The sequence below is a fragment of the Ciconia boyciana genome, chromosome 10, assembly GCF_034638445.1.
Source record: "Ciconia boyciana chromosome 10, ASM3463844v1, whole genome shotgun sequence".
NCBI classification, from domain to species: Eukaryota; Metazoa; Chordata; class Aves; order Ciconiiformes; family Ciconiidae; genus Ciconia; species Ciconia boyciana.
Window position 1 is genome coordinate 22,858,163 of NC_132943.1, and position 23,731 is coordinate 22,881,893.

Sequence of the window (23,731 nt, forward strand, 5' to 3'; positions counted from 1 at the left end):
TATCCTCCAACAGGTATTTAAGAATATCCTCTAGATAGATGCTACGAAGCCTCGCAAGAAACAAGGGAAAAATTAGATGCCCTCCCACACCCCAAAAAGATGTGCAACCCAAACAGTTTACAATGTGATAGAAAACAATGCAACACGAAAGGAGAACAAGCAGTGAACATTTATTTTATTTACTTGTACCTCAGTTTTACACTTTATTGATCTTAATAAAAGTGCTTAGGTAGAGAAGGAGTTCCTGAAATTTACAGTTCCTAGGTCCTCTTAGAATGTTGTGAGTTCTCAAACTCAGAGACTTCAGGTTTTTATGGCTTTGTTCTAATTAAGCCAAGGATATTAAACTTCCAATTCCATGATCAACTTTAGGACCTCTGTTTTTTATTACTTGTTTTCCCCTTCCCGAAACAAAAAAGATTCTGCAGAATGAATGATTTTTCAGTTTCTGGCTGTTCTACTTATGTAGATGACCTACAGGCCAACACAAGGGATTATTTCAAACAACTTAAAACTACTTCTGAAAATACTTACACATACAAGCAGTCAGTGAGTTCAGTGGAACTATCCAACAAATTAAGCATGTGCACGTGCTAGAGTTGACTAGGAGAATATAAGCTTAGTTTAGCTCATTGCCATGGAGATAGAAGTTACTTATTTCAGGCAAATGGCAAGTATGAAAGCAAATAATTGCTATTTTTAGAAGTGAGATTTATTGAACCTTTGCCTCTATATGGAAATACAGGTAGATAAATGAACTCAAGAAACAGAATAACCAAATTTCATTTTGCACCTTTTTGATTTTCAGTTTGACTTCTTACCGCATTTTACTTCCGTATGAGTCAATAAAGCAGATAGAGCAGACTCTCACTTAGGCACACTTTCATTCATACTCTTGGAATTCAAAACATGGATTATAAAATTACTCAAGCAGAACTCAGAAAAGCTGCAATTTTTCCAAGCAGCGGCAAACTGTTTTGCTTGCTTTGGCTGTTCTATGTATCATCACATTCCCACTAAACTTCAACCACTTATGGAATAGGCTTATATGATTTTAACTGTTAAGTTCTTAATATGAGAGCATAAACAGCTGTGTTGATGTCCACTACAAGTCTAGCCAGACTATCTCCCTGATTGATTCATCTACATTTCATTCATTTTCACTGCAATTAATATAAGTCCGCAACTGGCAGGTAGGAACACTATGTGCCTCCTCACAGAATAGTAGTTGCAGATTACCAGGGTTCCAGCTACAGCGTTCCTACCTGTGGCTATCTGGTGCTAGTTCCCAGACCTTCCATTCCAAAAGCCTGCACTGACAATGCCAACACATGCCCTAAACACGATTAGCATCCTTTAGCCCCACTTCTCAATCAGACAAACTCCCTTCTAACACAGACATCTCATCCATTTCTTGCTTGGGTTAGGCTTACAAACAACTTATAAAGCTTTGAAAACAACATGGACTCTGAAGTCTTTAACTGTCTACAGAAAGAAAGAAAGGCCTGACCTGGGGCCACGTTTTATGCTCACTGTGGAATCAATGCTTCTTCCCTGTCTGGAAGCAGAGAAGCCATCACAGGGAGTTACCATCAGGAGTTCTACAGCATAGCAGGAAATAGCTACGGCAGTACAAGAGTACTGTAAGTATTATGGGGCATGTATAAGAAAAAGAACAATAAAAGGTATTTGTTTTGTAACTGCACTGAAGTGGGAAAGCTTTTAAGGGGATTTATAATGGCCAGTTTTGTAATTTTCCTCATCTTTCCTCATATCCCACAGAAATACCTCCAGTGATGTTCCAAACTGTTTCTGATGGACTGAATGTCAAATAAATAGGAAGTTGAACCCATTGCCTTGAACTGCCTGTTTCTTCAAGAATGTCCAGGCAAACTAAGGATCTAGTCACTAATAAGATTTTCTCAAGCTCATATTGAACTCCCTTAGAAGAAGGGAGACTTTTTCAAAGTTTTCTCTCCTGCAGCAAGCCTGGAGAAGTCCTTGGCCTGGAAAAAATCTTTATTATATTATATAATCTAGTCTATAAATGCAAATCATTATAAAAATAACAAGGAGGGCAATAAGTAAAGATGTTTTGAAGACACTTCAAACTACACATTCTGACTACATTTCTGGTTTACTAGAATGTGAACAAATACTTCTTTTTCCTTAATTTATTTTCAAATCTGCTTGGTGTACAGATTCTTTATTTTAACTGTAGTTGCAGAAGCAAGAACATTCTTTGAAAAGCCCAACAGAAATGAAATTAACTTTTAAACTCTGTACAGGTAATCCCATTCCCAATCCCCTGTCTAAAGACCAAGCTTAGTAAATTATAGTTCTGATCACAGCTTTCTCACTGATCTGAAAGATATTTTTCACTCATTGTGCATTGTACATTGTACTCTTTGTACCTTAAAGCATATTATTTTAATAAAATGGTTTTAATTATTTGGGGGATTAAGAACTAATCTTCATGAATAATGGCAAAACTGTGAGTTACACCAAAGGCTGTAGCCAACACACTGCAGGGTTCAGGAGCATCTGTGCCATCAGGACAGTTCCACAGTAGCTGGGATAGCCGTCCACACTTTTATGGGAGGAAAAGTAGCAAAGATACAAGAATCAAGCAAGAAATGCTGGCTTCTGTAAGGACTAACCACTGTGCTACACTTTCCAGCAGCTTCTAGCTAAGGCCCCTGTGGAAATCATGCAGAAGATGCACCTATGGCATTGTGTTTGTGGTGGACTCTGTCGATGTTGAGAGAATGAAGGAAGCCAAAACAGAACTTCATAACAATACTAGGATACCTGAAAATGAAGGAGTATCTGTCCTTGCAGTTGCAAAAAAACAGGACTTAAACTCCCTTTCTTTCTCTCCAAAATTTAGAGAACATTAGCAATGGGTGAGCTGAGTTCTTCTACTCCCTATCACCAAACGGAAAGTTCTGAACAGGAGAAGAAGAATCTGGACCTTGGCAGTGGGGAGGATAGGAATGGGATTAACCCTTTAAACTGGAAGACCTATACAATCTAGCTTAATGAAAAGCTTTCCAGCAAAGCATGTCTGGAAAGTGAGTATCATGACATTTTGAATTTAAGTGGGAAGGTCTTACATTAGTCACTGCACTGGGGGCCTGCACAATAAACATTTCCTAGCTTTTATTTGACTTTTTTTTTAAAACTAAAATTTCTCTGTACGCACCTGATCCCAGAGCAATGCATTTGGGTTTAAAAACCCACAGCTATGCAAGAACTGATACTGATCAGAGAAACTGATCATACTGTCTCTGTTCTAGGGGGCACATGGAAAAAGTGTCAGCACTCTGTGACCTGGAACTATGCAAAAACCAAAGGAAGGATTGTCTTCCAGGGACTCAGACATCCTGTTTTTTTCTAGGTCAGTGACAGATGGGTTAGAAAGAGCTAAAAAGGAAGGATAAGGTTCTGAGTTAAAAGGACAACAAGGTAGGTAGTTTGCATCTAAGGAGGTCTGAGAATACAGCTGTACAAGAAGAGAGAGTGAAAGGAGATAGTATAAGACTGAACATGGGATTAGAAAAGTGAAGGGACAGAAAAATATAAACACTGTTTTCTTTCACCTTGCTTTTAATTGTGAAGAGCCTCCAACGTGAACATTGTCTCCTTTATCTTTTCCTCCCAAGAACCTTTGGCTAATTACAGAAAACTGAAAATAAGAGATCTTTTCCTAGTGATCACAGTTCCTAGAAGATAATACAAGCTTTGTGAAAACAGGGAGAAATCCAGCTATGTTCATTCCAGTGCTCAGGAAGAAAGGGAGCTCTTCTTTCTCTCCCCTTCCTCTCAGGCATCTCTTTTTCTTAGCCAAAATACTTCTCCATAATCTGTCTCCCCATGGTATGCCAGCACTTCAGTTGCAAAATATAAACAGCTGGCAAACACCAGCACAAATAACAGACGAGGCACCTTGCTCCTTGTAACCCACAAACTGTTTGGGGACAACAGCTGCAAACACATTGAAATGGCATGTTTCAATGTACACATGTGGAAGATGCTTGAAAGCTATGTCACAGGAATTGCTAAACCTACATTATTTTGCTCTCTGCCTAACACTTTTGTTCTGCAAGCTGGAAATAAATCCATACAAAAACAGTAACAGGAAACAGTTGCAACTGGTATTTGATTCAGCAGACACTGATTTCTGTCACACAGTCAGGAAGTGTAACCTTCTGTAGCCCTAACCCATGTTACAAGAAGGAGAAAGAAAAAAAGGGGGCAATGTCCTACTTCCAAGTGTCATTCTCTTATTGCAGCAACATTTCAAAACATTTTACAAAATAAAATTAATTAAAACCTTTTGATTCACTGCCATGAGTCACCATCTCACAGTGGGCAAATCATTGCCCAGGCATCTCATAGCCTATCAGAGACACCAGGAGGAGGACTTACCCCAAGCCCAAGAGTCCTACAAGCTACATGATATCAGGTAGTGTTCATAGCAGAGATGCTTTGAGAGCTGGCAGACTGACCAGACCCTCATTCCTGGCCTTAATTCCTGATTTTGATCCCTGCCACTCTAGTCTTTGGCTGCCTTCCTTACCTTGCTCCAGTTTTCCTTCTTCCCTGTCCCAAACTCTCCCTGGTGGAGATATTTCCTTCAGCCTGAACTTCTGCCTTGTCCTGTAGCTGTTACATGTAATTTGTCCAACATCAAGAACATTAGCCTCTGACCATGGCCCTTTTCTTCCTTCTTAGACTACATCCCTTATGATCTCATCAGGTCTTGATCTTTGTACACTTTCGCCCTGATCTCTGCAAATTCATCCCAGACCTGGCTGCCCACTCCCTGACCACAACAGCTATTTAGCATAGCAAACGAGGCAGGAATTAACAGGTTAGGCAGTTGACCCATGGCAGCAACTCAACACCAAAATTAGAATCAAAAATCCAGAGTTTCTGGGCCTGCGCTCAGCCCATCAGCCTCAAACAGCACGTCCTTAAAATACTTCCCCTTCCTCCCTCATGGCCTCAGGTGCAGCGCTCAGCTACCAGAGCTATATCCAGGAAGGGTATTCTGTCAGTCACAGCAAAGCAAAATGGACATGGCTGGGATTTTCATTTTTCAACTATGAAGCTGAGGCAGGAGAGAGAATTCTACCTTTAATTGAAAAAAATAAAGTATGTAACACAGAAAAATGACACCAGTATTGGCTGCTTACTCCCAAAAAGTATTTGCTACCCCAAATAGTCTGCCATTTCATTCTACATTTCTGAAGTTTTAAAATGAAAGTTTTTGCTAGCTGCTGACTATTAAAAAGCAGGAAAAACAACCTGATATATATATTTAAAGAAAATTGAAAAAACACAATTTTATGAAATTAAAACAGCCTCTATGCACCAATTACATGACCTGTAGCTGAAACATTGTTCTGATGTTTATCTTAGCCTCTGCATGGGTAGTTTCCCCTTGCTGTTAATCCCATTAGCAGTAAAATGGACTACAGCTTTGAATTCCTTTGTTCTATTTTTTTACTTGTTTAATTGCCGAGTTACTTCATATTGGTGACATTTTGCATTTGACTAGTTTCTTAAATAATGTAACTTTTTCAGCAACAAAACTTCATCTTCGTTACAATCTAAATCTGCTTCCAGACAGATCAGTGAGTGCAAGGCATAAGTAAACAGGCATGATAAGTTGCATTTTGTTATGCTCCGTGAAAAAACAGAATCAATTATAAATAGCTTTTTTCTTTCATTGTTCATGGACGTTTCATTTTTATTTATGAAACCTTTTAGTGTAAATTAAATAAGGGAAAAATAATGACAAAGGAAAAGGCCAAAATAGTGATATTCCTCTTATATTTGTTTATATCAGATAATGTGGAAAAGGAAATGGATGAAACAGTGGGAAAAATTAATATTCAAAGCAAGTATTAGAATCTGCTTCCAAACAGTAAAATCTAACACTTACACTAATATGATAAACTAATGTATAGTTAATCATAAAATCACCAAATTACTAATTTTATCTTATGGCTTCTGTTTAAAGTTCCAGGCCTTGCAAAGACAGAGAGGCAATAAAATTAACCAGCCTTTCTGGAAGGGTCTTGTCATTACATTCTTCTTGATTCTCTTGTCTTCAGCACCATCACATTTCTTTAAACTAGTCCAACACTCCTACTTTCAATGTTCCAATTCACAGTCATTCTTCTGTCTTAGAGGGACTGTCAACACGTATTCTAATAAACCAGAGTAGAGGCTGTTGAATGATATGAGGCAGTCCCTCTCCCTGGGGCTAAACATGCTGCCTTCACAACAGTCATGGGGCCGACTGGCTGACGCAGCCACGACCGGGTTTCCCACACAGCAGCAGAGCGCTACTGTTAAGGTATCTAGAGGCTCCTTTCCAAACTGCCTTTTTAATTTACTTAGTTGAGAGTGTTAAACATGAAATATAAATGTGCACTTCAATTTTCAAACATCACGGCGGCTTCTAGTCTGAAGAAAGAATTGTGAGTATTGTCTTGAGGACTCCATTCCCAGTCTGCCACAGATTTACTGCATTGTAACGATCACACCATTTCATCTGGCTGTTCCACACTGTATTCAATTACTACTCACAGATCTCTCAGAGGTGCTGAGCAGTTCCTCTTTTTAATTCACAGGTAATGCATTTTTTAAACAAATATCTTTTCTTCAGGATTTTTTTGTGTGTGTCATAGATTTGTTAAATTAAGTTACCTGTCTTTTTTTTTCCTCTAAACTTTAAGAGAAAAAATGCCAAGCTACAGAAGATATTCTTCCAGCAATGATATGGGGTACTTTGGATCTTGGCTTTTAGCCATTTGTGTTGGTGACTTCAGAATTGGCTGTGGGTCTATCACATGGAAAAGATCCAAGCTGGCTGTCTCAGCAACCTTTTATTCCAGAGTACCATATAGTTCTAAATCAGCTTTCATTCTACAAAGTGTACATTTTAGCCACTTGTGAGTCAGGGATGAAACACACTAGCAGTTGGCTGACCATGTAATATGCTGGTTTTCCTTTACACAGCATGTGCATATGCCCTTTTTTCCTCCAAGTGCAGCCATTAACAACATTTTATTTCTTGTTTCTTTATCCATTCCTTAGCATCCTAGCATCTTCCCCCACCTCCCACCCCAGGTCTGGTCCTGCGCTAGGTTTACAGTTATGTCTTTTTCCCAAAGGCACAATAAGTTCTAACAGCTGGAATAGCAGCTCATATGTTACATGTCACTCACGACATGTGTAAAGCTTTTCCTTAATACTAACAATGAACAGACATGCTGTTACACACTGTTGTGTAGGTATTAGGCAAAAACATCTCTGAAAAATGCGGCCTCTATTCTGTGGCCAGCTGTCCTTTCCATCAGTATTCGACCTAAGCCAGGATCTAGGGAGGCTGTCACCAGACAGTCAGGCAGCCTCACCTCTGGGGAAGTTAGACTGAAAAAACTACTTGTCCATCTGCATTTTGTTGGCACAATATAAACAGCTTAGCTGAATACAATATGACCCAATGCCGCTTCATCTCCACAGGAAACTGCAGTCTAGAATACAAATGCTTTTGAAAGGGTCAAAGTCCCTCAAAGAAGTGATTAGGGGTCAAATTCTGCTTTTCTATACAGGTTATAGTTACCACTGATTTCATAAGGCATATGCAAAAAGAATATGAAAAACTTTCACAAAATTAGCTCTGAGTCTTCCAAGGCTTTAAGCCATTTAAACATGGTTGCTTTTTCCCAATGCAATATTAATTATCTTTCAGACAATGACAAACAAGAAGCCCTGATCCTATGGTAGCAGTTTGCATTTGATTTCTGCAATAATGGATCTGTATCAGAATATCAGCTCTAATACACAAAAGAATCTGAAATTAAACTCTTGCAACAAGAAGCATGTTGTGGTCATCCTGTCCATCAACAAGCCCTTTAATCTTCCAAATTTATTAAAATGCCACAGAGAGATGAGATGAAACCAGATCTAGTGCTAAGAGTTAAGACTCACGGCAGACTCTTTCATCTGTTCCATCAGTGCAGTCCTTTACCCGATCACACCAGTATGCACTTGGGATACACTGTCCATTTGAACATGTGAACTGCTGACTTGAGCATGTCCTTCCCGCTGCAAGAAACAGGCACTCCATCAGTCTTTTCCATCAACCAAGATTTTTTATGTAGAAAAATATTTTCCCTCTTCCTCTTTAACTACTCCATCCTTCTCACAAACATTAGCATAAGACTTTCTCCCCCTGTACCTTTGTGTACTCAAGGAGGTTAAAGAACACTTGACAAGCACATGGCAGATAACATAGCTCTATGAGGCCTTCTGTAGTCTGCAAGGTCACTGTTTTTCTCCACTGAAGGGGCTGACCTCTAGGTTAAAAATTACCTCCCTATAATTGTTCTGCCTAAAAGATTAAATTAGTGAGAATTGGTAATTTAACATTTTCTCTATTATTTTGTTTACTAGGTCAAAATCTGCCAGTAACTGTAAGTTATTTGGTCAACTAGAATGCCACAATGTAAACCCAGCAGAGCCAGAGGTAAGGCACTGCTTTCTAATACAGCCAGAGCCTCAACAGTCAGGAATATTTTACATTCATAACTAGTAGAGGATCAAGAATGATTATGTCCCTTCTAGTGACAGCTGTATCAGTGAAAAGCAACCACATAAAACTGTACAATTCCACTTTGATTCCACAACAGCTAAATTAAACTCGTTCTTCTTAGGCAAATTAATTGAATCTGTGAAGATATAGCTGAAGGGCGAAATTACTGCTCACTTTTCCTCCCTTCTGCCACCTGCACATTTGTTTCTTTCAAACTCATGCTATATCTCACCAGCATCCCAGTATATACACTGGCATCTGGTCTGCTGCTTTACAGGGGCTCTCTATTCCTTCTTCTGTCAGCAGCATTCCCAAAGTAAGATCAGCTACTGGGATACTAGTGTCATGAGGAAAAACAAGAGCAAGACAGCAAAGTAAAACAAATTTGGTTTAATTCTGCACGTGTGACTTCCAGAGCTGTTGGCCATTTTTCTCAGGAAAAATTTTTAACGTTTCAAGAAGCAAAAGCTCCTCCAGGATTCCCAAGCACAGAGATAAAAAGCCCCTTTAGAAGAATAAGGACAAATACCAGGAGATGGCTCAAAAACAGCAGCAGCAGCAGCACAGTGCCACTGTATAGTTACTAATACTCGTGATTAACCAGTACATGGAGAACAATGCAATGGTGACCCAGTTCAAAAGTCAACTCAGAGCTGTTGCTCATTTTGCATTTTGTATCTACAGATTCCTTAGTTAAAACATAACCAGCAGTTGTGCTGACACCTTCTCAGAGGAGGGGAGCAAAAGGCAGTTAACCAATGTTTCTATCCTCAGTGGGAACAAGTATCAAGATATAAAAGCACAAACCAAGTCTGTGAACAAAATCCTTCCAAAACTTAAACCTGTGAACCTCCCCAGAATCAAGGGGGTTAGTGAGTAGCTCCAGAGCTGTTCAGTTTAAAGAAGTTATCCAAAAATTATACATAGAATCAAAAGAAAAATAAATGAATCTTATCCTCATCATTTAAAGTAACTTCTAATACTAGAAGTAGCAGGAAATCGGTTCTTTAGAACACTACAACACTTGTTCTTCCTGTCTTATGCAGTAACACAGAGAATGTAATTTGGTGCAATAACCATCTCATTTCACTATTCATCATTTCAGCACTTACTTAACTGTATGTAGCCCTTAAACTGCTTAGTCACAAAATTCAAAAATGAGAGTAACGTATTTTATTATTATCACTATTTATCTTGCTATCAATACTGAAAAAAAAGAGCCTATGGCTATGGCAGTTAGGCTGCTAAATGATTTCAGAGAACATTAAACACTTTAGTTTAAAACAGCAATTTGAACATGATTAATACACTGCTTAGCATATTAAAGTGAAATACTGATAGGAATTATGTCCTAAGTTTAAGCTGTCCAAATGACAATGAAAGACTAGACTTTCCCCTCATATCAGGACTTTTGGTATTCCTCCTATCTGAATATGAGAAAGAACAGCTCTGGTCATTTTAAATAATAATGCCATTAAATAGCATCACTGAAGATGGTACAAGAATCTTTAGCAATGTTTACTTCAACTGACTGATAATTCCTCCTCTTTTATATACATATAAATTTCAAAATTTTCTAGAAGGAAATTAATTTTTTTTTTTTAATAATTCTGAGATGCCAGTGTGAATTTTGTTATGCAATGAATAAAGCAGCTTTTTCTGTGACTGACACAGTGTTTGGACATCAGAGTATTATGTATATTTCATCATTTTTGGAACTACTAAATTTTGCATCAACTATAAAACTAATATGCACTGTATATTTTTCTCCTTTTTTTCTCTTTTTAATTAACTGAAACATCAGTAATTTTCAGATTTCAAGACCTGGAGATGTCTTTTTGGACATATTTTCTGTATTTTATCAATTCCAGATTTCAGATTATTTCATTTCTAGAAACTGCTTTGGCGAGACTCTTCTGGTAAAAGCTGTACTTAGGGCAGGCTTGTTTCTGTATGTTCTCAATATGCTGCTATGTGAATTACCTTATTTCACAAAGCTGGTATAACATTAGACTCTTCTGGCAAAAGCTGTACTTAGGGCAGGCTTGTTTCTATATGTTCTCAATATGCTGCCATGTGAATTAGCTTATTTCACAAAGCTGGTATAAGATTAGAATTTAAATACTTACGACATTGTTGATGCTCATCTGAGCCATCTTCACAGTCTTCCTCATCATCACAAACCCATGACTGTGGGATACATTCGCCATCAGTCTGACACTGAAACTGATTTCCCTCACAGGTAGGTTGTGCTAGTGTAAGCAATGAAAAAAAATTGTCATTTCACAGACATCTGGGAAAGCACTTTCAAAGAAAATAATTAAATAAGGGAAAAGAAGACTTAAGGTTCAAGTGTTGATTGACTGTAACTTCCACTAAACACATGAAGCATTTGACAAACCAAAGAAAACGGACAGAGCAGGGAGAGGAAAGTGGGCCAGCAGAAGGATGCTTAAAGGCAAAATTTAGTTTAGTGAACTCCTGTGTATGAATCTTCAGATTTGTATCCTCCCCTGGAGACACAGGCTCCCCTAGGAGGCAGGTCACAGCAAAAGCTTAGGGCTCTGAAATGCCCTCTGGCAGAGCCTCTCTTTTTTCACTTATATATGGAGTCATGCTAGCTTCCCTAGTCTCACAGGGGTCTGTTCAATTGCTGTCACTCCACCTCAGGTGCTCTGTCCCTGGTAGGAAGGTCTTTCAAAACAAGCTCATGACTCTTCTCTGTGAACTCAAGAGGCAAAAGTGAGGGTCAGGTCAGAACAACCTAAATGTTGCTGTCCCAGCTCCACTCTGTACTTTTCAAATAGCCAAACAACAGGGAGCCATTAGAGAGAAAGCAAAATAAATGTTTGAAACTGTGTTACAGCTTACTCCATCCTTAGTTAATACTCCTGGGAAGAATCACTAGGACAACACAGTCCAGTAGACAGGACTCTGGTCTTAACCATCTTTTTTCTCAGGATCACGTTTCGCAGTACCGCGAAGTCAGCTAGAAACACTTTGTGCTCATGGAATGATATGTAAGCACAACTACCAATGTAAACAAAGCATCAAGAGAGAAAATTAAATCACTTTGTAGATTTAGAGTTGAGAACTACAAAATTACATTAGAGGTAAAGCAATTAGAGGGATAAAATCGATCACATACTACAGACAATGCACTTCATGCATACTTTTTTTTGATTCCTGTTTTAAGAACCAAAGAATAATCTTGTAATATAATTTTAACCGTAGGCCAGCTTTAAACAGTTTAAAACTATCCTCCTAGACACTTACGCGTCCCACTACCTATAGCACATTAATATATTGTTTTTAAAAGCACAATTAACTGAAAAAAACCTAAAAGTTTAATTTTCATTTTCCTAATTCACCACATGTATGAAAATGAGAACAACTCAACTTCATGCTTATAACCATGACAAATGTAGTAAGTGTCGTCAGGGGGGCATTATCTTTCACAAAGTCAGTGTGAATTTTACCCACTCCTTGTTCAAAGCCCAACCACTTGTTTCCAGTTGCAGTTCAGAACTAAGCTGAAATAGCAAGCTATAGGACGACACCATTTTCTTTTGCCAGTTTAAGGCATTATTCATCCGGAACTGCACAGGTTTTTGGAGCTAACTAAAGTGCTAAGCAACAAATCAGACTGCCAAGCTGTGTGAATGACCTCCAATTATTATATGGGTCAAGCAGCAAAGAAACAATCCAGTGTGAAAAGAACCAACATAAATTAGTCCTTCTCACTCCCCATCAGCTGAGGGGCAAAAACTGGCCTAACCTGTAAGTGGGCTGCTAACTGCACCAGCCCACAAGACCTCAAAGAACACTAGAACCAAGAAGGTAAAATGCAGGCGGGTTCCTGAAAACAGACGGTGGAGGGAATTTCTTCATTTTCACAACTTTTCAACATTCAGCTTGAGAGAATCTTTGTGCATGGATATTACAGCCCATCTGAATGCAATCGTTGTCCCTGAGCTGCTGGCACTGAGGATAACACGACCTACTCTAGACAACTAACAAAGACTCTACTTAAGGTGCTGTAGGCACAGCTTGCTGTCTAGGGCCTGAAAGATCCAAAGATCTGGAGCTGAAGTGATGCTGGTGGTAACTGTACGTACATCCAATATTCAGGATTACTGCAATAATGGAATACAATACATTTCTACACCTACTTAGGACATGAGTCATCAAATGAAACAGCATTATTGGACACCCAGGTTTTTAAGAGAAGGCTAAGTCATGTTAGAAGTTGAGCACTACTTGATTTTCTGACTACCAAAGCAAATGGACTCAAGAAATATGACTCTTAAGCAGATTCTGCAGTAATCTCAAGACAACTAGGAGTTTTCTCCCCCTGCAATATTCACACAGCACATTGAGCACATTGGGATCTCAGTATTTCTTATATTACAAAAAAGTTGCTCTATAGTTGTTTCACTTACGACAACCAGCTTCATCTGTATCATCTGAGCAGTCTCTAGCCCCATCACACCTCCAATCTGCAGGAATACAGCGACCATTTCCACAGCGAAACTGCCCCCGCTCACATCCTGTGGTAAAGCAGAGTAACAAGCAGGTTAGCAGTACCAGCACATAAAAACAGACAGTGGAGTGTGTTCCTGTCAAACAACTGTAATCTATCCATCACCTTATCGCATAGAAAGAATAGAAAATAATATTATGATAATACAAAAATATAAGTAAGTATATATATAAAAAAGATCTCTACATACCCAGTCAACCAAAAAAAGAAAAGAACCAGCTCTAAATTTTACAGTACCTTTCCCAACTAAATTGCTAGAAAATTCCCATAATTTTAATATTTGTATATTATACAAACAAACAAAAAAAAAAACACACAAAAAAGGGAAAAATAACCCAAACAAGTCTCAGAGGACCACCTACACTACAGAAACCTATTTAGCAGGAATGCATCAGTTTTAAATTCACAAGCAGTATAGACTTAAATAAAGGTAGAGCATCATTTTCCACGTTATTTCTAAGGGCTAAACACACTAAACATTAGTCCTCCCCAGAGTCTCTGAGGATTTAAAAAAATAATAATAATTATAATCCCCTTAGCTGATGTGGAAATCTAGTTTCAGCAGTGACTGCTTGAAAGTACAGAAAGACCTCAGTTTTGTTTTGTTTTTTAATAATGCCCTAATATTCAAAATCTTTCCTCTGAAGTACAGGAAAGCATGTCTTCAGTCAACATTTGAATAGCAAATAATTTTAAAAGAAATTAAGCTTTCAGACATTTATGGCTGATCAAAAGCTATCCTGCTGTCATTCCCTCCTGCTTGACCTACTAAGGATTACGACCTGATAAAGAAGCATTCATTCCCAGGTGTAAATGCAGCTGGATCAGGCCTTTATTAGAGTCGACTAATGAAATCTCCAGTCCCGTAGGAAAGAGAAAATGCACTGTTTATGGCCTTTCATTGTGACTACAGCCTCATAAAAAGGGAGTGAACAGTTTTATAGGTCCCCAACACAATGAGCTATAACATCATTAGGTTCAACAGAGCTCTGTTTCATGTTAATCTGTTGTCAGCACCTCAGAGAAGGGAACACTGAAAAAAACTGAGGTAGTAGCAAAGCCCAACTGTGAAGAAAAAAAATCCTGTTTCCTGATTTAAGTAATAGCCATATGACAAAAACTACGTCTTTCAATTATTCTGAATGATTTGTCCAGAGAAGATAACCTCAGTGTACATAAAGCACAACCACCTATTTTTTGAATTCATGATGACATAAATAACACGCTACCCTAACTTTCATGTAAAACCAGGCATATCAACACTGTCACATAAACACAGTTAAGTGATGTATTCCTAAGGGATATAGGCAAGCTACTTTATGCAAGGAATGTTCAAATCTGATTGTCTGGTAGTGACATCCTGATTTATAATGTATCCTGCAAATGGTCAAAAATTTCACTTGGATAAATGGTGGTACGGAGTGGTACAGGAGTATGTTCACCCAAATACCTTCTATAGACTAATGCATGATGGTGGTTGGTGGTGCAGGTCTGGGGTTGGTGGTGCAGGTCTCTTATCAACTACCTTTAAAACACAACAACCTCCCTTGCAAAAATGCCCTGAAGGAATGTACAAGTTCACTCTGGAATCCCAGGCCCTCTCACTGAATTTTGCCCTACAAAGCAACATTTCCACATGAGATTAGCAGTTAAAGCTCTAATAAATACAACATATAAACCACCATTTATCAGTTGGAACTACTATGCAAAGCAAATACTAAATCTGCTTGTATATTTAGTATATTACTGCTATTCAAAACCACTGGAATATTCATAGCCACTTACTTAAAAAGAAGTTATAATACAGAATTAAATCTGCATCCACATGATTAGCATTTCTAATGAAACAGATGCTTATAAACAAGCAATAGGAGCAATTTGTATATTATTTCTAAATAATAAGCAGCCAAAAAAATTTCAAGCACTATGTACAACACTGCTAATTTATTTGCCTATCTTGTATTAAGTTAAACATACCCTTATAGTGATAAAAATGAGGAGATAACATTGATAAACTTTTTAGAAAGCATTATAAACATAGCAGCCTTTGTACAGTATGAGAAATGGTAACCGTGTGTTAACAGAAAACCTGCAAATCATGCAGTTCTCCTACACTCTGTAATACTTTGCAGAATTATAGTTTAAGTTGCTCACACCTACATACAGTAAGTGCTGTATCAATGTCCATTTACACAGTTCTTCATCAGACCTGTTATAATTCATTTAATTACAGCATTAGGCTTTTCAAATGTTATCTTCCATGCTTACTTATAACTCAAGGCAAAGAGTTCTGAAACACCTATAAAAATACGAAAGACTGATACTTCACTTATCACTGTTTTATATTATCTTTAGAACAAAGAAAATTACATAGCAGATAATGATGTTAATTCATTAAAAAGACAATCAATTGACAGACAGACAGACAGAGACAGACAATTACTTGAAAATAAGTAATATGGAAGAAGTAAAAGTGATCTGCAGTATCAAGGGCACTTCTCACCAAGGTTCTAAGAAGCTTGTGTTTCAACTGAGAACAAAAACAATTCTAACTTTGATAAAGGAGAAAGTAATCAGGGGAAAAATGCGTGGTTACAAAATTACTGCTATGAATACCCAGGAGAAATATCCAGAATGAAAGAAAAATAACCATGTCAGCAATAACCAGGTCTGTTACTATAGACAACTACAGAGACCATTTTCTCAAAACTTAACTGTACATATTCTGCTGAAAACAAGTACTGGAAACTTATGAGATTTGAAGAACTGTGATTTAGTTACTATGAATTTAGTTATATGTTTTAAACAGTATTAATTTAAGTAAAAATGTTGCAGGCATTACTCACACTGACTAGTAATGATTTGACACACATACTAGATATGCTTCCACAGAGGAAGCATATGGAGTCCAAAGGGACTATTTCCATTGGTATATGCTATGCAGTGTGAGCCTGCAGCACCTGGGTTTCAGCAAGAGCGGGGACTGTCAGAAGCCAAGGGGTATCCGCTTGTTTATTGCCATTATTTGAAGCCTCGATTCACTGAAGGATTAGTCATTAGTAATTAGTAATTTTATGGAAGGTTTTGCTTTCAATAAGAGATTTTTTTAAAATGGCAAGGCAGCTCATGAATCAGTCAGACATTGCCAACAATTAATACTAATGAGCTGATTTCCATAGAAATTCTGATTTACTCTGACAGATGCTGATAAAACCAGACACCTCTTTCAGGCAAACAGAATCCTGTTAGCAGGATTCCTGGAGGAAATAACCACTGAGTTTAAAAACAAGCAGTAAAACAATTAATCTTCACTGTCATGCTTAAAATTTGCTAATAGAAAAGAATCTAGGTGACTTTTGAAAGTTCAAAATTCAGAAATGATTGAATTTTTGGTGTTGGTCTACTTTTACTATAATTTAGTTTTAGTCTTCTGACTGTGATTAAAGCACTACTAAAATACAGACTAAAAAATGCATGGCAGACCTTATGAATCACACGAGAACATATATAAAGAAGAATCTCTGGGCATTAACAAAAATCAGTTTGAAAGATAAGATCTGTTTCAACTGCTCAATATTCAGGAAAACACCAAGGAAAAAACAAATATATGATATCATCTTTAATATAAACCTGCCTAGTACTGAAAAATGCAAACCAAAGATCAGAAGCATCACTGGAAAAATATAGCCCAAAACACTATTTCTAAACTTCTTGCTATGCTTACTATCTCTGGGCTTTGTGCTAAGTTTGTCACTAGACTTTCTGTGGTTCTCTGTGTCTGGGATTCTCTTATAAGAGACTCCTGAGTGGATGATTAATATTCACAATTTGCTCAGGTAAAAACAAGCAGGCTAATATTACTGGCTCTGGGTAAGCTACTTGCACAAAGATTATGCCAGGTAGTCATTTTCCACTGGAATAAAGCAACATAATAGTGATCTTGTCAGAGCAAAGATTGAACAAAACACTAACCAAACAAAAAACCTTTTTTTGCTTTTAATTTATTAAAAATAAATGTATCTCTTACCAAAGGAAATAATGCAATACAAGCCCTATTCAATACAATTACCTTATGTTCTGCAAGACAGGTTTTGCCCAACAAGTGTTGCCTGCATAGGAATGAAGTATCCTAAGCTAAACCACTGCCAAAGACAAACCCCACTGCCACTAGAGGATGGTAGTCAACCTTCACACCACTAAAGAATGTTACTCAATATCACATTAAGTCATATGGAACTCCAGCAGAAGAGAGAGAGGTTAATAGCTTCAGGCATTTCACAGCACAATGGTTTAACCTATAGGGCTACAGTCTGCAATAGCAAGGCAGTCCATTACACCCTCTCAACCTCCTCTGTGCTTCATTTGCCCCAGTAAGTTTGTGTAGAAATATTTAGATGGAGAATTAAAGCTTAAATTCAATCCTCTTGTCTTAAAACCAGAATGTTATGGTCGGCTTATAATGGAAACCAATACTGCCTTACTCTCTGCCATACTTTGCATTACTTTAGACTCCTTTCAGTTCCTCTCCGAACAGTTCTAGTCTTTTCTAATTCTTTTCATACGCTTTCTACCTGCCCATTCAACCTTGAAGTCCCTCATACTTTTAACTTTGACTACAAATCGTTTGAATTACATTTGTCATCCACAGATTAAGGGCACCATGACTGTCTATTCTGACTGTACAGAACAGGCCAAAACCCCTCATTCGTTCTTTCTTCCTTGTGCTCACAATACCTTTGAGAACTGCCGACACCTCTTTAACAGTTAAGCTTGAATGAAAGATTTAAAGTAATGAAGAATGTATTAAGCCCAGGGTAGATTGTACCACTCTCAAACTGTCCACTCAAAAATGAAACTTACACTGCTGCAATTCCTTTACACTTCAGGAATCATCTCTCTCAACAGACTTTTTGCATTTAAAAGAGCAACGTTCTTCAAGGCAATATTTTTTCAACTGAACAGTTCCACCTTTAATACATCCACAGTTTTTCAACAAGTGCAAACAAACTGTACATTACAAGCTTCTTCCACATAAATTTTACAAAAAGAAAAATAAGTGACAAGCTCTCTTTTCTCCCTTTCTGCCTTCCAACAAAGAGTACTCTCTGTTCCCATTCGGCCCCCAAACAGAACAGCCCACTCCAGTGGCCTTGCAGGTAGAAGAATCCTGGAGAATCATCTTCCATACACTTTGATGTCAGATTTTTGCCTCGCTTAATTACATGTCAAACAGCCCGAGGTTTTGGAATGCTCAGGGAGGGGAAGCTGAACCTCTGGAAATTCCACCTCTGTTCCCCCACACTAATGAAGAAAGAAGTAAAATCCATAGTTCAGGAAAAACCTTTGCTTATTATTGTAAAATGCCTTGTGATACTGAAAAGTAGTATTCTGCTAGCAATTATAATAGGCAAATGAACAAAGATTATTTTAAATACAAAGAAAAATAGTCTGATAAAGTTATGCTAAATTTCATATACCTTGAGACAATATTTAACTTTCAGTCTTCCTACACTCTGCAAACTCTATTATATTTAATACAAACTATTCAGATTATAAAAACACAGACCACATGAGCATTTATAGGTATTACAGAAAGCAGTACAAGATTTATCTTCAGTCCTCAAGACCTTGCAACACAGAACGTCTTTTGTACCTGCATGTCTCTAAACTAGATTATATTAGAGAAATAATTTTAACTCACAATGCCAACAAAAAGACAGTACAAATGTGAGTCTGCACCCACTTCACATGACTGCAAGATCTCTGTATACAGACTGATAGGTGGACGGGGGGACTAGTCAAGGGACAATCTGAAGCAGAAGAGCTGCAGTGCCAGAGACAGAGTTACAACGTTAATAGGGAAGTATAGGATTTCTATTACTGAATTATCATCCAATTACATATTATAATGAGATTATTGTTAGTAAAATAGCATCTACAGACTCAGTAGCTGATCAAGGGCTCTTTGTGCCTTGCACTGTACAAACACTTAATAAAAAGAAGGGTCATACCCTAGATAGTTTGCAGCATAAAGATGATAGGCACTTGAACTCACCTGGGTGCCGCAATGTCAATAAGCAAAGGCCAAATGGTGCTGCTCTTCCCTTCACCAATGCATATTCATATTCTACTGTTTCTCCAGTAGCACTCCAGGAAGTCACAGTACACGAGAGGCACACTCACTTTTGCTGGTATATTTAGTAGACAGCACAAGAAACAAGGCACATATATCTTGATTATTCCTATGGAGGGGTCTCCCACCTTCTACCAATCAGTGTTGGAAGGATTCCTAGCCAGAGACTCCATCTCTAACTCTGGTGTGTTTAACAGTCATCAATGCACTACTCACAAAAGTTGTCTACTCTGGTTTTGAGCCCATTTATTCTTCTGAATGCCAACAACATCATGTGATGCATGTGCAGAAGTACTTCATTTGTTTAATTTGATTGTTATATTATGCACTCCCTAGCCCCCAAGCAAAGATGCAGACATTTTAGAAAACCTTCTGGTACACAAATCATACAGATTATTTCAGATTATTGCACGGGGGGATGTGGAAATGATAAAGGACTGAGCTTGAAGCAACAGATTTGGCTCTCCACTGCCACTAACTGGACTAAGATTTGGCTCCCAAGTCCCAGGTGCACAGCTTCCTCAAAAATTAGCAGAAACCCATTGATGACAATAATAAAATAACTTTTGCTCCACCAAACAGCAGAAAATGATACTTCTAGCCCTTCTCCCTAAAAGTCCTATCACATGTAGAACCTTATATATTACTGGATTATACATAGAACTGATATCAGGAGGGTGAGAGGAATGAAAACAGAAAAGAAACTTAAGTTTAATCTTTGCTCATTTGTTTCTTTCTGTAAGCCTACCTGGATATGCAGTCTATTTCTATCTCAGATGAATAAGCTAGATATTCCATACTCACAGGAGACAAAATTTTGAGGAAACCATGTCCTGAGTTCAGTGGAATGATGGGTATCAGAAGCTGTAATACATGGATCTTGCCTGTCAGAGTAGAACCCAGTACCTACATTTTAAATTTTTACTCACTGATTTTTAATAAAAAGCACCTTAAAATTCAAGAACAAAAGTGAAAATTTTGTCTTTCATTATGGACTTAGAAATGTTTCACTGCAGCAACAGCAGATTTTTATGGTTTCCCTTTCAAAATCACTTGCCAAGTAGTTAAAAAAAAAAAGAAAAAAGGAAGTCTGGACACAGCAAAATCTACATTATATTCTGTGCTTTGTCTGCATGCTCTTGCACATACAGACACTTGTCAACTAAAACCATTGTTAAAACTGAAGTATCAAATCTCATTTTAATAATGCTCACATGCAAAATCTTTTTAAGAAATACTTAAAATTAGTGTATTCTATGTTAAACTATTTGTTTTCAGTTAATACAGTTATAAAAGGACTGTAGATTCATTTCTGCTAATGCCTCAACATAAATCCAAGAATTAAAGAAATTCAGGATTTTAATCTACTGAAACTAAGCAGGAAAGCTTTCCTGCAAAGAAAAAAGGGTTCAAGTCTCCTGCAGACATCAAGTTCAAAGGAATGACACTGTAAATGCCTCCTAGCAACGTCAAAGATATTCATAATCCTCATCCTCTCTACCTTAGTTTTATTAATTGAAAAGGCAACAAATGCAAACAGCCTGATAAAAACAGAAATGGTTTATAAATTCATTTTTAAGAAATCTATTCAATTTTGTTTTTTTCAAGTATAAGCCTGAACTAATAATAAAGAGAACAAGATCCTAGTTTTCTGATAATCCATGTATGGATCTCTTAGAAAAAACTCTCAGTTTTAAATTTATTTTTTTTTCTTAAAGCTCTGGTATTCAGAACAAAATAACTATGGTTTCTATGTTATCACTTTAAAACCAGCCATTCTGGAAAAAAAAATTAAAAAATTAAGATATATAATATTTAAAAATTATTCAAACTTATCCTAAATGTAAAAAAATAAACTTCTTAAATTTAAAACCATGACAGTTTATTTATCATAAATGCTTACAAACAGCACATATCCATACTATGTATCTTTACCATCGTACAGTACTATAAGCAAATTAATTAAAATTAAGTTCCTTTATAATCTTCCTTCAACTCACACACTTTTTAAAAAGCAACAAATAAACTCTTACTATCTTCTTAGTCCTATAACAAGGCAGGAACAAGAAATAATCTATTTAAGCAAGGGCTAATTCTAACAGACAGGAGGTGATACTCCTTTCTACTGATAAATATTCCTTATATTGAACAGACCAGGTTCCTTCTTACATTTAAGTGACTGTTAAATTTCTTGTACTTCAGTGATAACTGAGAATCAGCCATTAATTTTTGTTGGACAATTTCTTTAACCCCAACAGTATACAAAGTATTTTCCAAGGTGAGACTAATAAAAACTATTTGTACTCCTTTCTTAGAGAATTTAGTAAAGTTATTATCTGTATGGCCAAATTCAAGAGAACCAGTATTTGCAGTACTGAATTATTAGCCTTCACAATATAAAAATGTACTTTGGACACATTGCATGTAAAGAACATGTTCTGCACTAAATTGGATAACCTCAACCAGTTGTCTTGCCATTAGGTGTCTTAATCCACATAAATCAATTGTGATTGTGTTAGCCAGGTAAGCAAAGCAAGCACTGTGGATCTCTAGGGAAGCATACACATCTGAGCTCTCCTAAATCCCAGAAGCTTCTTTTTCATGAATGGCACATTAAATATGCAAAAATCTGTTCTAATTGACCAAATGACATAAAGAGGAAGAAGAACAAGCAAACACAGGAGAAATAAAGACACCCCCAGTTATTCACAGAAGGAAGCATCCCAAGCATTTTCATAAGAATGAACCTTGCTAATGGCCCCAAGGCTGCTGTAGAATAACAATTGGGTAACAGAGTGAGGGGGGGAATATAACCAAATGAGGAAAATCTTCAAGACTAGGAAGTATTTACAACTACAGAGTGTGTGGAAAATGAAAAAAAAGTGCCTAAACAACTTAGAGAGAACATTTACAGTACATACCACTGAGAAAGTCCGATAGATGCAGTTAGCAGATGATAAAACAACCTTCGCAGGAAGCTATTCTCATTTTGAGAGCTGTACTGTTTTTAAATAAATTTTCCAACCAATGTGCTCTTTGGTCTCAAAATTAGACCCCATGCTGAGATGGTGAGCTGCATTCAATTCAGTCATGCTCTCCTGAAAGCTGATGAGTCATTGTAGCACTAGGAACCAGCCTCAGTAAGAGCCTTCCAATCCAGTTTGTGACAGTGAAATTGTGTATTTTTTTATATTTCTTTTATGTATTATTGCTAGATTGAAAATTGCTATGCAATATATAACACTTTGCAAAATCATAAACCTGACTGCAATATTATATCACAAGTTATTAAATGAAAAATGAAACTTGTCATGCAAAAAATAAACCACTTTCCCTTACAGATAATAAACACGGTAAGCACATAAAGCGTAAGCTGTTTCTCTCTCCCCACCACAGAACCCATATCTATAACAAAATTCTTCACTACTTGAGTAGCACCATCATAACTAGTGTGACTCTAGATAAAAAAGATAACTTAAGCTGTGCCCCAAAGTTTCATAGGGTACTAGCCATCATTTTGCACTTCAAAAGCAGTGACTGTTACTTGTTGCAAACTAAACATGCGAGAACATTTTCAGAAAAGCAGAAAAACTGACATGTCAGTGGAGGATAGATCATATGCTACAAGCATCTAGTGTGCCTAGATAGACATTCTAATGCTATTTACTACTGCTCATGATGTTAGAAACTACATATATTTCTTCAGATGCATTTACACTCATCACTTTTCTCCCTTATTCAGTAGTGACTCAATTTCAGCTAGCAGCTCATAGCTATGCCTGGTCACTCCTTAACAAGCTTCTTGAAAAGGGAATTGCATGTGCTAAGGCAGGCCCGAGTAAAGGAAGGATCACCTGAAACAACATTGTCCAATGTGCTCACACAAAATGCAACTTTATCTTAATAGACCTGAAAATTAACAATAAGAATTAAATCATGCTTTGGCTATTTCATTTTTAAATGTGGTATATTTTCTTTATAGTTTTCAGTTTAAAAAATAGTTTAAAAAATCCTTTCACCCAAACAGTAATACTAAATAGTTTGTCAAACTAAAAAGACAAAGTCCTTGACTTCATCAGAAGAGGATGAATACAAGAAATATCGTCTCCCACTGAAACATTACACTTCCTGTCAGCCCGAAAGGAAGCATTTCACTTGGATCTCCCCTAACCAGCCAAACTCTACAACTGTCAGATTTACTCACCCATTTGGATTTTTTAAGGATGCTTGATTCTGCTGCTACTTCCCTTCATTTGTGGCTGCTAGGCATAATATTTTAAGTGATGCTTTAAATTACATTAGCTAACTCTAAGCAGCGTTCCAGGCACAGAGGTGAATAGCAGGGAAGAAGGGTCTCCTGCTCTAGCTTGTGTAGCTGGGTAAGCCCTACACTCACTGCATCCTTGGAAACACAAGAGCATGCAAGTACTGCATACTAGGT

At 37.3% G+C, this 23,731-nt stretch overlaps 1 protein-coding gene across 1 annotated transcript in view; it reads right to left on the reverse strand.

Moving 5' to 3' along the window:
- The window catches only part of LRP2 (LDL receptor related protein 2), a 133,270-nt gene that overhangs the window by 100,724 nt on the left and 8,815 nt on the right, over nucleotides 1–23,731 (reverse strand). The window contains exons 2-4 of the mRNA XM_072874134.1: nucleotides 13,057–13,164; nucleotides 10,744–10,866; nucleotides 8,011–8,127 (exon numbers count right to left, since the gene is read on the reverse strand). Coding sequence (XP_072730235.1) covers nucleotides 8,011–8,127; nucleotides 10,744–10,866; nucleotides 13,057–13,164 — 348 coding nt within the window. The remainder of the gene's footprint in view (nucleotides 1–8,010; nucleotides 8,128–10,743; nucleotides 10,867–13,056; nucleotides 13,165–23,731) is intronic.